Here is a 15,318-nt window from a genome sequence, read left to right as displayed (position 1 = left end):
AAAAAAAAAAAAAAAAGGAAGAAAGAAAAAGAGAACAGCATTGAAATGGTCCGACATTACGGTGGGCTACTCGTGCCAATTTGCAATAACCCAATTCTGCCGACAATACTATTTTAGCCTTCCAAGCTGCCTAATTTAAACAAAATAACACAATTATAAGTTACATTAGGATTATTAGGGCTATTAGGGTCTTAGAGTATTTTAGGCCGAAGGTATTGTTACATTAGGGTCCTTTATTAGGGAATCTTATATATAATTTTTATATTAGAATCAGTTTAGGAGAAGACGGTCAGTCAAGCGGTGAACACATATTACCCTTTACTATATAGAGAAATACTATGGAAATTGGGTTATTGCAAATTGGCACGAGTAGCTTGCCGTACGACATTAGCGGAATTTTGGCACTTTCTTTCAGGGTGGTTATGATAAGATGGCGCGATAAGAAAGCCAAGCCATTCCCTACCGTGTAATCTGTCTGACAGACAGACATTGGGCTGGCAACTGGAAGGCGTCATCCAGTATCTATAGTGGCCGGCTTGGCGGCGTCGTCTGGCCCACCCACAATGCAACCGGTCTGACGCTCCTCATCCCGACTGAGTCCTGTGTAGTAAGTATATAAAACAAACTAGATATGGCAATCTCGCACGCATTCCAGAAAACAAGTCTTGCAGGACTGATGAGAAATCATCAAATCAACCCATACGGCGACACGATCAACAACCTCACCCGCACCAGATCACTAATCACAAAACCATCTTTGTAATCTGTCGCCAATAGCATCGTATAAGTAAAGTCTTCAGTTCCGGGCACCAGCCGTATCATCATCATAGCCACAACCATCGTCATCGTCAACAATCTACGGAGATCAACCATGACCGCCCCAATGCAAATGCAGCACCTCGCCGCCGCAGCCCTACCCGCCTACACCTGTCCCCCGGGGACGAAGATGCACATTCTCAATTTGGGGACGATGAATGTGGACGAAGGATGGTACGTCCACCTCATCCTTTGCGCCCCCCCCCCCCATGCCTCGAATCTATTCTAACCAAGCAAAGGCTCCTCACCGGCGCCAACGGCAGCTCCGCCAGCAACCCTAACCCGCCCAACAAACGCCGCGACCTAATGCTGATCGCCGGATTGATCGAGCACCCCGAGATGGGCCTGATCTTGTTTGAAACCGGGAGCGCAGAGGATGTTGATCGGGTAGGCTTTCGCTTTCCCTTGCCTGGGCCCTCCCTGTCCCACCTAAGCACAAACTTAGCCGGCAGACCACATCCCTCCCCTATACTAATCATCGCATGAAAAGCAATGGGGCCCCCAAGCCACCGACCTCTTCCCGCGCACGCACTACGAACCGCAGCACCACCTCCCCGCCGCCATCCGCGCCACCGGCCACGAGATCCGCGACGTGAAGGCCGTGATCATGGGCCACCTGCACCTGGACCACGCCGGCGGGCTCGAGCACTTCCGCCACACGGGGGTGCCCATTTACGTCCACGAGGAGGAGTTCAAGCACGCCTGCTGGGCGGCCGCGACGGGCGCGGATGGCGGCGTGTATCTGTAGTTCTCCCTCCCCTTTTGCCCCGTACCCCACCCGCCCGTAAACGAAATTAACACCCCGCAGAGCAGATTACCTCTCGCTGGACACGCTCAACTGGCAAACCTTCTCGGAACCCCAGCTCGACCTCTGCACGGGCATCACCCTCTACCACTGTCCCGGACATACGCCGGGGCTGTGCATCATGCAGGTGAACCTGGCTCAAGACGGCACCTTCATCTGGACGACGGACCAGTTCCACGTGCGGGAGAACTTCGAGCGGAATCAGGCCCAGGGCTGGCTGCTGCGCGATCATCGGGCGTGGGTGGCCAGTGGGAAGTTCGTGGCGCGGTTCCAGCGGTTGTTTCGGGCAAGGCTGATCTTTGGGCATGATTATGAGACGGCCGATGAATTAATCAGGGGGAAGAGGGTTTATGAGTAGGGATGGGGTTGGTGTCCGGGTGGTTTGGGGAGGGGGTTAGGGAAGGCATAGAAGTTTGATGCTGGAGCTAAAGCTGCAATAAATACACCGCTTGAAAGAATGAACACGAAGCCAAGGGCAAGAGCCGCCCGCCCGCTATCCATCCAGATCACAAAACAAGTCAATATCCTCCCACACTCCCCCGCGTCGCCGCATGAAACGCCCTCACACACGACCAACTCCCCATCCCCTTAACCGGGCCGACCGCATCCAACGGATCCCACCCCACCGCGTCCGCGTCCACCTCCACGTCCACATCCTCATCAAGCGCAGGCTTCCGCAGCCGTTTCGTCCGCAACAACATCTCCAGCTTCCTGCGACGAACCCCCCGCAGTTCACGGAAGAGATCATCCGCCGTCAAATCGTCCTCTGCATCCCCACCCCGCGGAACCAAAACCACCGCCCCAAACCCAGCCTCCGCCTCACACCTCCGCCTCAAATCCAACAACAACGCCTCCTCCGCCAGCGACGCCAACCAGTTCGAATCAAACGGGCCCTCGCGGTGCGGCCAGCTCCGCAGCAGCCCGATCGCGCGCCACCGCACACGGTAATCATCCCCCAGAATGGCCGCCAGATACAGCGGCGGGAGAACTCCCGTCTCCAGCGTGAAACTCGGCCGATGGTCCGGGAACGTGGCCATCAGGGCCTCGACCAGCTCGCACGTGTGTTGCAGGTCGGCCCGGTAGTGCGCCAGCGCCGCGCAGTTGCTGCCCAGCAGGCACGAGTGCAGGCAGACGCGCAGGCAGACGAGGTGCAGATTGATGATGGCGGCGCCGCGCTGCTCCTTGGCCGTGAGGTCCGGGTAGGCGTGTCTGTAGAAGGGGCGGAACCGCTGCGCGAAGAGGGTCGCTTCGCTCCACACGGCGTGTTGCTCGGTTTGGAGCGCGGCGTAGTTGGCCGAGATCTGCGGGGCGGTGAGACCCATGCTTGGGGCGCTGAAGCGGTAGGAGGTGCGGAGGAGGGTGTCGAAGGCCGCGCGGGCTTCTGGGAGGGATTGGAAGGGTTGCGTTGGGGAGTTGGGGTTGGTGGTGGTAGTGGTGGCGGGATCATGGTGGGAAGGCTGGGTGGGTGGGTGGAGGGGCTGCAGCATCGGGAAGATGCGGTCGTAGTGCGATGCACTGCTCGACTGAACCCCGCGACGAGGCGCGATTCCCGAACTCGCCGTTCTGCTGCAGCTCCTGGAGGATCAGCAGGCCGCTCCGTAGATGCGCGAACACGCTGTCGTACTGCCCCCGCAGCAGGTGTGCCAGCACGAACAGCAGGCAGCACACCAGGATCACCTCGCGGAAGCGCGGGTCCTGCGAGGCGCTGCGTCGGTTGAGCAGAGTGATCGCCCGCGCCAGCTGGTCTTGCGCGAACTGGTGCCAGGGGTTTTGGGCAGCGAAATCGGTCGGCGTGGCCAGCGGCATCCCGTTGGCCTCCGATTTCTCGTGGATGGCGCTCAGCGCCACGATCGCGTGGTAGACGGGCGGCTCGGAGCGGCTCAGCTGCAGCACCAGATTCTGCCACAGGGTGGAGTCGAAGAACTCCAGCAGGGTGGGCACCGTGTGGTGCTGGAAGAAGGCCACGCACCGCCGCTCGTCAGAGGTCATCGTCCAGTCCAGCCGGTCCAGCGCCTGGCTGGGCTCGCCGGCCAGCCCCAGCAGCTTTGGTGGAGCGGTCAGGGTCATTTTCTTGCCCGTCGATTTGAGTTTAGGGGGCAGTCGGTGGACGTCGTAGCCGTCGCATTGTCGACCGATCGATGAGCAGTTACGGCATGCTACGGGGGTCTCGTTGCATTTGATGCGGCGGGCCCTGGGTGGAATGATTAGTAGCCCGCTGCCAAAGTGACGATTAAGCACTATGTGGGGCCAAGCGCCAATGTACACGCTAAAATTGTAACACCAAAGCAAGCGATTGGTCTGATCGCGAAGATATCGGAGAGGTTGAGTCTGGCCCAACCCAACTGAGTTTAGGGCTGGAGATGTGAGTAAAGGTGGGGCTTTCCCCTGTCGCCCGCACAATTTCCTTTCAAGGGTTGGCTCCACTTCACGTGCGGGAAATTGATTATAAATAATTGGTTGATGTTAATTCGCAAAACTTCGGGGAAGTTTCGATTGCTGAGCTCAAAGATCGCTCGCTGAAATGTCTTTTAAGTTGAGCCTTAAGGCTGTCAGAATTAAATACTTCTCCCGACTCCGGGATTTGCATTGTGGGGATTTTGCGGTCAGTTATTACCATACTAGGATCTAGGAAGATAGGAAGACCGGCTCTGGTAATCAGTTGTCAGATCTATAATTTTTTAATCTCACCTTACCACCGAAACAGTCTTTCCATACCTACTGTCACAGTGGTCGTTGATATCATACAGGATGATAACATCTCTTATTCTGGCCTTTGTACTTCTTCTACTCTTTTACTTTTACAGAAAAACTGCAATATTACCGATTCACCCAGCTATCGCCCATGGCCCTACCCGTAGCCCCAGCCTTCGCTAATCTGGGGCCACCTTAAAACCATCTACGAGTTTATGTCCAAAAATGAACCCGAACGATATATCGGTACGCCTCCCGTAGTTTACCAGGATACTCAAGCCCGCTCGAACAAGTGCTGATCCCTCGCAGACGAAGTCCTCCTCGAGATCAAAGCGCACCTGAACCACCCGCCTCTCTTCGTGCTCGACCTCCGGCCAGTCCAGTACCCACTCTGCGTGATCGGCGATCATGAAGTGGCCGAGCAGATCTCCCGCAGTTCGAAAGAGTATCCCTACAGCATGACAAAATCGCCGACGATCAAGGACCTGCACAGTCTGATTGGAATGGGATCGATCATTGCCGCGAATGTATCAGCCCCAAGCCTCGAATTGCGTTCAAGGAGACAAAATGCTGACCTAACTACAGGGCGAAGAATGGAAGACCCTCCGCAGGCGCTTCAACCCGGGCTTCGCGCCCCAGCACCTGATGATTCTCCTCCCACGGATCGTGGCCATGTCGCGCCGGTTCGTCGAGACTCTGGACCGCCACGCCAAGTCCGGGGAGGAGTTCCGGCTGGACGAACCCTGCATCAACCTCACCTTCGACATCATCGGTAAACACAGTGCCCCACTCTTCTGATCGAAACGACCCTTAGACTGAAATATTTCCATGAAACAGGCGCAATAGTAATGGACACCGACTTCCGCGCACAATGCGCACCCCACCAGCAAAGCGAGATCTACCAACTCTTCCGGGACCTGGTGCGCTCGTACCCGATGGCCGGCGGCATGAGCTGGGAGAGCGTCAACCTTTGGGGCGCGTTGAAGCGCCGGCGGCTCACGGTCCGATTCGAGCGGTATCTGCGCGCGCACATCTCGCAGAAGTTCGCCGACCTGCCGGCCACACCGACCGGTGGAGGGAAGTCCTCGCGGAGCATCCTCGCCCTCAGCCTGCAGGATATTGCCACCCTAGATGACAAGGTGCTCACCCAGACAAGCGACCAGCTCAAATCGTTCCTGTTCGCCGGATATGACACCACCAGCATCGTCCTGCAGTGGACCTTCTACGAGCTCAGCCGCACCCCGCGCGCGCTGCAGGCCGTCCGGGCGGAGCTGGCCGCGCTGTTCGGGCCGGATCCCTCTTCGGTCGTTGTCTGGGACCGGCTGACTGCACCCGGGGGCGAGCACCTCCTCAACCAGATGCCGTACACTTCCGCGGTGATCAGGGAGGTTCTCCGGCTGCATCCCCCTTCCGGCAGCGCGCGCTTCACCGCCCCAGGCACGGGGTTTACCGTCCAGCTTCCCGGGGGTGAGGCACTGTGTCTCGATGGAATGGTCGTCTATAACTGCGAGACCCTGATCCATCGCGACGAGGCGGTGTACGGCGCGACCAAGGACGTGTTCCGGCCTGAGCGGTGGTTGGAGTCGTCTGATCACGAGAAGCAGAAGATCCCCGCCAGCGCGTGGCGGGCGTTCGAACGCGGGCCCCGGAATTGCATCGGGCAGGAGCTGGCCACTCTGGAGGTGCGGGTGATTCTGGCGTGTACGGTGCGCCGGTATGAGGTTACGAAGGTTGGCTTGGGGGAGGTTGTGAGGGATGAGATGGGGCAGCCCGTCATGGGGGCGCAGGGGCAGTTTGCTGTCCGCAGGGAATTGTTTAATGTGAGTTTATTCTCTTACCCCCTGTTGTGGTGGGAGAGGGGCTGACCTGAGGAGTAGACTATGCAGATCACGGCAAAACCGGTAGATGGGACGAGGGTCCGAATTGCATTTGCTGCCGAGGGTGGTGCTGGTTCGGTTTAGATGTGTGGATTGTGTCTAGATTACTAGACTATTGGAGAGAATTTTTCATGGCTGATCAGGGAAACAATGCACAAGCGGTTAAGCTATCCTCTGTATCATCTGCCTGAATCGTACGGTACCGATCAAGTTAGCAATTCCTCCAGTATCGGGGCTGAGGCTCTCCAGCCCGGACCAGCAACGCAGATTTGCCGTCTCATCACCCCATATTCATCCCGATGCCAAATCCCGGAACCTGACTAATTGCAAGGAAAGCACTTCGCCTTCAGCCTCAAAACAAGAAACGTGCTCGGCAAAATGGTCTTTCCAGAAGCACATGACACATACCATTCCATGATGAATTTATAATACATCGCATGTTGTAGAATGGGACTACGCCTTCGGTGGAGAGACCTCCAAATCTTCTTATCTATACCGGCAAGGGTAAAGGTAAAGAAAGGTAAGCTTAACCGCGCTAGGGTTAGGTTAGAGTCGCCCAGCATGCCGACCGTCGGACTCGACCTAAACCGAACACCATTTTCCCAAAAAAGCAGTGCACAATCTCCCCAGAAACCAACAATTTAGTCCGGAGTAGCAAGTTAGCAGAAACTACGGAGTAGTGGCCTGACATCAGGCCAAAACACTACTTCAGGCTGAACTCAGCGCAGTTTCAATCTCATCTCGACCGGAGCGATAGAATAATCAATCGATAGAGGGACCCGCTCCCACTAACCCTGATCAGGAAGTCGGTCTTCCGTTTCAGGGAAAGTGTAAACATCGCGCTGCACTAGTCTCCTCTGCACGTAATCAAGCGAGGCCACTGGGCAGTGACAGCCAGTCTTCACAGCAAATAACCTCCGCTCGGTAACCGTCCTTATTCCCGGGTCCCGGTCTCGCCATGCACCAGCCAGATAACCGGTTAGGGCTTCCCTTCCCTTCCGACCCAATCGACCCCCTCCCCTGCGGCAAAAAGGGCCAAGTCCCTGCCTCCACAGCGGGAACAGCTTCACAACCACGAGTCCACGACAAGTCCCGATTCCGTGATGATCGCGATATCTCCAATCACGGTTCACCCTGCAGGCAAGGGTCATGATGGTTGGAGTCGAAGGATTGGGGGCTACTAATCTCTTCTGGCCACGCGAGCGTGAATCTCATTTTCTGCAGGGTTGACTTCAAGGGTTGGAGCTGGACCCCCTCCCCTCTTCCCCACCTGCCCTAATAGCTTATTCAGGCCCGTTGGCGGTTGGGGATGTATCCCGACCATCACTATGCACCGGTACTATATATAGAGGGGGATATCCACCCGATGATAGACAGATCTACAGACAAAAATTTTTTTGAGTCCTCAACGTCCTCGACACGAGAAGTCCAAAGATGTCACAAGCAGAGATGATGCCGAGTCCCTGGACCCTGGACCCCGCCGTGATGCTAGACTACCTCTCCCTCCTCAATGCATCGTCCTTATCATTATCGTCGCCGTCCCCTTCTTTACAATCCCGATCTTCCACCCCCTCACAAGCATCAACGGTCCTCGACCCGACAAGCCCACCCCACTCCTCCACTGATGATGAATCCAACACCACAATCCACAACCACCCCGCCCAACCAAAGAAACAACCCACGAACCCCCGGCGCAAACGCGGCCGGCCGAGGATGCTCGACAAGACCACGGGGGAAGTCGACGACGCAGCCACGAAAGAGGTAAGCCAGCTCCGCCCCTCCCAATACATCAAACAAACAAACAAGCCTAACTCCCACCCCCCCAACCAGCGCCGCAAAATCCAAATCCGCGTGGCGCAGCGCGCCTACCGCTCCCGCCAGCAGGAGCGCACCGCCCTGCTCACGCGGCAGGTGCACGAGCTGGAGCAGAAGCTGCTCATTGCCCGGAACATCTACCTCAACACGCACGCGGCGGCGGTGATGGGGTATGTGGTAGACCCAACCGGATCGCATGGGAGCAGCAATAGCCACAGCCACAGCCACAGCAGCAGTAGCAGTGGGGGGTACCCGCGGGTCCTGCAGGAGAATCTACGGCTGTTGCTGGCGATTACGGAGGTGGGTGGTGCCGCAGACGGGAAGGATGCGACGGGGTCCGAGGGGGAGGGGGAGGAGGAGGTGGATGGGTGTGGTGGGGGACGACAGTTCGAATCGCTGGACGGCATGAGGGTGCGGGCACGGGCATGGGCACGGCCACCGTGTCCGCTCTACCCGGGCCAGGGAAATGGGCTGTTGCCGTCGATGCCCGGGGGGTTGTTGCCGGGGGGTATGTTTGATGATCCGTTTGATGTTGATCTTTGAGGGGGCGTTTTTGGGGGAGCGGATAAGTGGAGTGGGCGTTATGGCGGGTACTGTCTCTGCGTGCGGCGATTAGCGATGTTGTTTCTTTCTTATATATACAGGCAGTCGGGCAGATTGGTAGAATTACGGAGTTTGTCACAGGGCTCTTTTGTTGTTCATGGATTGTCTCGTCCCAACAGCAAGCACATACGACCACAGGGTGTGGAAAACAGGGCTTCCCGTCCGCTCAGCCGTACTTAAGCCACACGCCGGGAGGTTAGTAGTTGGGTGGGTGACCACCAGCGAATCCCTTCTGTTGTATGTTTTTTGCCCTTGGCTACATCTCTACATTGGAACTAGAGTGGAATCTACTGCAGTTCCCCGCTATAGCGAGTCCCGCTACCATATAGCGAATTCCTCGCCATAGCGAAAATACTTTACATGGTCTTTCCGCCACCATATAAAATTCGTTATTTTTGCAATATCACGAATCGTACGACTTGACACTCTCTACATATTGAAGTCATTGTATTGAGGAAAGATTATACCCGAATACTTAAGAACTTGTTTCGATCTAGATAGATAAGACTTTTGAAGTCACGTGCTGGGGTTTTCTAAGAGTCGGTACCTTAGAATACTTATATTTGTACTCCAAATATGTACATTCGCCAGAATGATTCCGCGTTACAACGAACATACTAGGCTCGACGGGTGATTTGTTATAGTGGGGAACTGTAGTACCTGTTTCAGACAGAGACTACCTAGTTGGCAGTCGGCCCACCCTGAGGTGGTGGCTGCTGGTGCTGCTGATATTGCTGGTACGGTTGGTACTGCTGGTATTGCTGCTCCTGCGGCGTGGGCCGCGGCTGCTGCTGGTGCTGCTGGTGCTGCTGACCAGGCCATGCAGCAGCAGCATTTGCGTCTGGTGGATGTCCTTGTTGTGTGCCAGGTTGAGGTCCATAAGTTGCGGGACCCTGCGCGGGCGCTTGGGGATATATCGCTTGAGGGAAGTAGGGGTAGGGATAGGCTGGCGGGGGAGCCCCGGTAGTATTGTATTGCGGATACGCATAAGCCGCACTCACTGGCGCAGCCTGCATCGGCTGAGCATTGGGAATATTCGACTGGGGCACCACTGGTGCGGCTGTCGTCTGAGCAGCGCTTTGTGGGCGTGTATCGGTATGGACTGGCTGCGCCTCAAGAAGTATATCGATTTCTTGCGCGCGCAGCTTCTGCAACCTCGCATACCTGATCGAGTCTGCCCCACGCACCTCGTTGATATACACCATGAAATGCTCATAGGCATTGGAGACCGTGACGAGGTCCTGCGTGGTCAAATGGACAGCTGCGTCCACATCGATGACTTGCTTGGACCGGTCACCCTGCGCGCGGTATTCGGCCAAGGCCAAAGCTGTCTGGCAAGCGTTGCGGATCTGACGGCCGTTCCACTTTTCTTTGTGGTTGTCGAAAAACCACCTCGCGTAGTCCACGATCTCTGGTTCATCAATGTCGATCTTTCGGCCCCGAGAGTCGAATCGTTGTTTGATCAGCTTTAGGGTCAGCCGAAAGATCGCTACTGTTGATTGCTCATTGAGCTGGGGATAGTATAAGCTGATGTGGATTCGGGACGCAAATGCCTCGTCAAAGTCGCCAACGCGGTTGGTGGTTAGGAACAAAACACCCGCGTAGTACTCCAGCACACGAAGAAAGACTGTTGCTGCAAGTTAGCATTTCGGGGCTCCCTTTGCGGCTTGTTGGGTCAGGCGGAACTATACCAGATACCAGCCCGTTTCGGATAAAGTCGGTCTTGCTCCGCGCTGTCAAAAACACATCTGCTTCATCCAGCAGTAGAACGCACCCCCACCGATTCGCAAGGGTAAAATGCATCTCAAGCGCTTGCTCGACTTCTCGTGCAGTAGTTCCCAAGTCTTCTGCAATGGAAATTTTTAGAAACCCGCCTCGTGATGAGCGTGTTGATAAAGTAAGAGAGAATCGGGGCGTCACACATACCGCAGGTTATTTGGAATAAAGGTTTCCGAAACATCTCAGCGACTCCCTCTGTTCAATTACCCAATTAGTATGAAATTCCCCAAAGCAGTAACTGCGATTAGTATCATCCCTACATACCTGCCGTGCTGGTTTTTCCGACACCAGGAGCTCCATGAAGAAGAATGATCAACCCTTTCCCTGATATGATGTCAGAAAAGTTCGTGTTCTGGAATGGCAATTCGCCGCGTCATATACCTTTACCACGGACGATATCGAATTGTTGGTCATCTTTGGCCTGGGTTCTTGCAGCATCTTTATCGCGAAAATGTTGCGCAATCAATGACTCAACCATTTCTTTATGCCCCTGGGGAAGTACAAGCTGGTCAAAGGCAGTCTCCATTTTCTCTTCTTGAGTCTGGTAAGCAATACCACTAGCTTCTGGAGGGCCGTGATTGCCATGCCCGATCCCATCCTTACTTGGGGCATTGACCGATGGAGGGCCAGATTCAACCCGAGTAGACGAGAGCCGTGGTGAGCCGAGGTGGGTCAAATCCAACTGCGCTGCGAGCACAAACCACAATTAGCCATATTATGCAATGCCCTCCTCCTCTCGGGGGGAAGGGGAAAAAGGGAAGTAACAAAGGCAACATTGGAGATAGCCAGCAGAAGAGTTTACTCACCCCACTTCCGACTGCGCAGAATGAACCCAAAAACACGATAAGACAGGATGAGCAAATCTTCATCCCAGAAAGCACTGTCCAAATCATAGATTCCCTCCAGCGAGCGAGGGAGCAGAACTGGCGAAGGCTCTTGCCGCCGGTCTTGGGGCACGAGGGAGGCCATATACTCCCGGTTCCGATTGGTGTCCGCATAGATGTCTCTGTGAACATTCTCCCCTTGACAACAGCTTGCATTGCACTCGTCCCCTTTATCTTCCTCGGGCTCTTGGCCTATGATAGTCTCCAAGCTTGGCCTCCAACCCTTTTCTGTGTTCTCTTGAGCCGCAAAGGCCTCCTGAAAGTCCACAACCACATCGCTGTCAACCTCATCCCGGGTATCGATGAGGGTAGTGGTTCACTTGTAGTCGAAGGACATAGTTAAGAAAGGTCCTGCGGATGGAGGGATTATTTCAGAGGAATCCGTACCCCAGGGACGGCACCTGAATGGAATACTGGCCTGCAAGGTGCGATGGGCCAGCTCCAAGTCGTGGCCTTGGAGGCCAAGCAATGGCTGCTGGTACTGCCCCATACCGAATATCATCTCGCCCGCATCAACGCTTTCGAATCGAGCCGTGACATGATAGCTCTCGCTATTCTAGATGAGATGAACTCTCAAGTAGGAACCTTCATGGTACTACTGCAGTTGGGGTCTGCCATGTCCTTCCTGTTCCGAGTGTATTCTTGCAGGAGAAGGTCTCCTTTAGACTTGTGTAAGTGGACCTTCCCGGTCTTCGACACGCTTGCCTGGATTTTTACGTTCCGCAAAAGCCGTACCGTTTGAAATGATGTTGGTGTCTCCTGAGGGTGCCGCAGGCGCTCCAAGCAGATCCCAATTGTTACCAGGCATCTGAAGCGCCCGAGTTAAGCGGATTCGAATCGCGTTGTGGCCCCATGGCTCGATCTCCAACGTCTCAACGTCGAGGGTGTAGATTAGTTTGCCGTCGGACCGTTGGAGCATGACTTGAGAGGTATTTCTTGGGGGTAGTTGGATGGTCGCTACTGGAGGTGCTTAAGGCAGAACAATTTTGCAAAGGTGATTCGGTATAATGGCGTGTATGGTCCGTGCCCTCAAGTCTATACAGTTATATTTCTACTGCCGCAATCCCGTTGGAGAAAGCATCCCCACCGGACGTTTTGATTGCCTGAAACTCGACCGCTGCATCATGTCTCTCTGGTTTGGGGGCAATCAAATCCCCCCTGTGGAGAGCAATTACATTATAGCTTTACCGAAGTCCCCTCATTTTCCCTTCCTTCTCTCCTTCTCTCGTTTTTATCTTCGGCTGAATGCATCAGAGAATCCAGCCAAAAGTCTTACGCCACCGGAGCTACGACGGAATCATTTTTTTTTTTTGAAACTCCGGTGGCATAGCCCTCTGGCTCCTGAACGCATCCCCGCTCTGTTCGATCCGGAGAAGCTCTACAGCTGTGGATCGGGCCATTACTGTAGAACTAACGGAGGAGTGCACCAAAAGCCTTCAACCATGCTAGTAGCAGGTCTTTCGCTGGGTCTCACGTCGGGCGTCTTCTTTCCGTTGATTCTTTAATCTCCGTCTCCAAGGACAACCTCTTGGCGGGTGAGTTATGTACGCTTGATTAGTACAAACCGAGGCAGTAGTATCATCGTGGCGATGACTATTATATCCAAAATTACGCGCCCATGATCCGTGCCGAGGCATGAGGTCCATGAGCGCAAAAAAAAAAAGAAAAAGGGATGAAATTCGTCGATCTGTTTTAGCCCCATGACGTTCAGGGCCTGGACGCGGTTAGGGCTGTTTGGAATGTAACATTGTTTGGACGCTAGAGAGAAAAGCGATTATTTGTCTTTTTCTTGGCTTGAGGGAGATACCTCATGCTCGCGCCTTCTATGTGCCGGTTCTTCTTTCCTTGTGGTATCTCAAGATATCTCATGTACGGCTATTGAATTTTCGGTTGACATTAATTTGACTTATCACTCCCGTATCAGCAGCCCCTCATCAGAATTGATGGTACAGCGTGAGAAAAACAGTGTGGCCTTCGAGCTCGCTTGTGACATTGATATGCTGCGGTGCTCGGGGTAATTCCGATGGCGTGAAGATGCGCTGGGCCCCACCTCGCTTGCAGGGCTGAAACACTAGCGGGTGCCTCATGTTTTGGATTAAGTATTACCTCAGCAGGGTCAGGGATTCTTATTCTATCGCGTTTTGCCCTCGGAAATTATATGAAATGCCGTTTCTGCTTTTGCGTTTATTCTATCAACACTGGTTGCCTTCCGCTGATTGTGCTTCTTCATTCCTCTCGTTTTTAGCCAATACTAATTCTTGTCAGTCCTGGTGACTGCCTGCCGATCGTTTATTATCTTCGCCGCAGCACTGTTCCGGCCGTTTGTTCTCAGCCATGCGCCTGCTCAATCAGCTACCCGTGCCTATTGCCCTCGCCCTCGCACTCCCCGGCGTGTCCGCCCACTACTTCTTCCCGCACTTCATCGCCGACGGCAACTTCACTGGATACTGGGAATACGTCCGCGAAGACACGCAGGGGTACATGCCCTACAAGGGCAACTACGACAGCACCGATCTCCGCTGCAACGTCGGGTCGCAGGACTTCGCCGCCCAGACAAACGTCTACAAGGTGAAGGCCGGAGAAGAGATCGGGTTCGGCACTGACTTCAACGCATTAATCGGGCATCCGGGCCCGATGCAGGTGTATCTCTCGCAGGCGCCGGTGGGGACGGATATACGCGCGTATGATGGCTCGGGCGACTGGTTCAAGATTTACGAGCTGGGACCAAAGTCCTTCGGCAGCCAGGGGATCGAATGGGGCGTGACGGATGTTGGCAATTTCACGTTTACGCTGCCGAAGGAGACGCCGGCGGGTCAGTACCTCGTACGCATTGAACATATTGCTCTGCATGGGGCAGGGGATTATGGTGGGGCGGAGTTCTACTTCAACTGTGCGCAGATCGAGGTCGAGAGCGACAGCGTTGCGGTCCCGGGACCGCTTGTCAGGATCCCCGGAGTGTATACGGGGTACGAACCAGGCATTTTGTTCTACATGTACCGTCCGTACTGGACCAATTATACGATGCCAGGGCCCCGGGTCTGGCCCAATGGTGGTGGTAGTGTCGTTTACGCCGAGGGGATCAGTGTTGCTCCGGAGGGGAGCTGGTCTGCGGCTGCTGTGACCCCGTCCGCAAGTTCAACAAGTCCTGTTGTTGCCATCACCACTCCTTCGTCTTCGTCTGCTAGTCCGTCTTCTGGCGTGGACGTCACATTCTCGAGCTCTTCGACTGTCGTGGCCATCCCCTCGTCCGGCTCCACTTCATACGCTAACCCTACGCTTGTCTCTACCGTGAACACCGGCCAATGGACCCATAAGCATGGTCATGGTCACGGCCACGGTCAAATTGCCCCACACCACCACGGCTGCCAGGCACCGGCCACGGTTACTGTCAAGGCGACTACTACGACTACAGTCTCCAGAGCTTAACTCTCGTATTGATCTAGCTTCCCCCCCTTTCGCTTCCCGATCGTCATTCCTGTACTTTATCCTTAGAGTCGCCGATTCCAGCAAACCTAGAACCCGAGGAATAGAGCCAATACATCTGAGAAGAAGTTCAACCGTCATACATAGTCCACTGCTGGCAGCTGAGGTGTAATAATCTATTATAAAAAGGTCCTATATTTAGGCGTCTGGCTGAACAGCTGATGCCTCCCAGTGTACATATAATGAGGAGGACGCCGTTTGAGACATTAACGTAGGCCACCAATTTCATTCCCGTAAGCTCCCATGCACCACTATGGTCTGTGACAAGGCGAAAAACACATTCCAGAGACCATCACCCCGGGCACCAGGTCGTGCACAATAGACGGTTCTAGTCTGTTCCCAGTAGATCGCTGTAGGCAGGAAGGTTCCCATCCCTATTGCGCAAGCACTCTTTGTTATGCATGCGCGAGGTACTATGTTCTAGAGGGTTCCCTGGATGAAGCCAGTGTAACTGGTTTTTCCCAACCAGTCGATCTTTTTTTTTTTGGTTTGTTAGTTTCAACGGCTAAACGGACATACAATGGATGGTGGTGAGAGCCTGTCGAACTTCCGTACATATATAATA

General features: G+C 54.7%; 5 protein-coding genes across 5 annotated transcripts; 3 read left to right on the top strand and 2 right to left on the bottom strand.

The window, feature by feature from the left end:
- Nucleotides 1-871: 871 nt before the first annotated feature.
- On the top strand, nucleotides 872-1,564 carry BO66DRAFT_450874 (uncharacterized protein; the record flags this gene model as incomplete). Its single annotated transcript, XM_025651836.1, has 3 exons — nucleotides 872-990; nucleotides 1,056-1,203; nucleotides 1,307-1,564. 3 exons carry the CDS (start codon nucleotides 872-874, stop codon nucleotides 1,562-1,564), a joined length of 525 nt encoding a protein of 174 aa, XP_025504352.1.
- A 389-nt stretch (nucleotides 1,565-1,953) lies between these two features.
- On the bottom strand, nucleotides 1,954-4,334 carry BO66DRAFT_450865 (Zn(II)2Cys6 transcription factor; the record flags this gene model as incomplete). The annotated part of the gene is made up of 4 exons (XM_025651835.1): nucleotides 1,954-2,046; nucleotides 2,155-3,099; nucleotides 3,146-3,812; nucleotides 4,315-4,334. 4 exons carry the CDS (start codon nucleotides 4,332-4,334, stop codon nucleotides 1,954-1,956), a joined length of 1,725 nt encoding a protein of 574 aa, XP_025504351.1.
- A 3,289-nt stretch (nucleotides 4,335-7,623) lies between these two features.
- On the top strand, nucleotides 7,624-8,671 carry BO66DRAFT_450857 (bZIP transcription factor; the record flags this gene model as incomplete). The annotated part of the gene is made up of 1 exon (XM_025651834.1): nucleotides 7,624-8,671. One exon carries the CDS (start codon nucleotides 7,624-7,626, stop codon nucleotides 8,545-8,547), a length of 924 nt encoding a protein of 307 aa, XP_025504350.1. The 3' UTR covers nucleotides 8,548-8,671.
- A 1,069-nt stretch (nucleotides 8,672-9,740) lies between these two features.
- Nucleotides 9,741-11,238, bottom strand: BO66DRAFT_286321 (P-loop containing nucleoside triphosphate hydrolase protein; the record flags this gene model as incomplete). Its single annotated transcript, XM_025643130.1, has 6 exons — nucleotides 9,741-10,234; nucleotides 10,299-10,454; nucleotides 10,534-10,581; nucleotides 10,651-10,710; nucleotides 10,768-10,950; nucleotides 11,193-11,238. Coding segments are annotated over 6 exons (987 nt in total), but the record flags the coding sequence as incomplete, so codon positions are not given.
- A 2,390-nt stretch (nucleotides 11,239-13,628) lies between these two features.
- On the top strand, nucleotides 13,629-14,312 carry BO66DRAFT_283386 (lignocellulolytic auxiliary activity family 9 protein; the record flags this gene model as incomplete). The annotated part of the gene is made up of 1 exon (XM_025643091.1): nucleotides 13,629-14,312. A coding segment is annotated over one exon (684 nt), but the record flags the coding sequence as incomplete, so codon positions are not given.
- Between the last annotated feature and the right edge of the window lie 1,006 nt (nucleotides 14,313-15,318).

Source organism: Aspergillus aculeatinus (genome assembly GCF_003184765.1).
Source record: "Aspergillus aculeatinus CBS 121060 unplaced genomic scaffold BO66scaffold_22, whole genome shotgun sequence".
Lineage (NCBI taxonomy): Eukaryota > Fungi > Ascomycota > Eurotiomycetes > Eurotiales > Aspergillaceae > Aspergillus > Aspergillus aculeatinus.
Note: the sequence above shows the minus strand (reverse complement) of the source record. Positions and strands in the feature narration are given on the sequence as shown.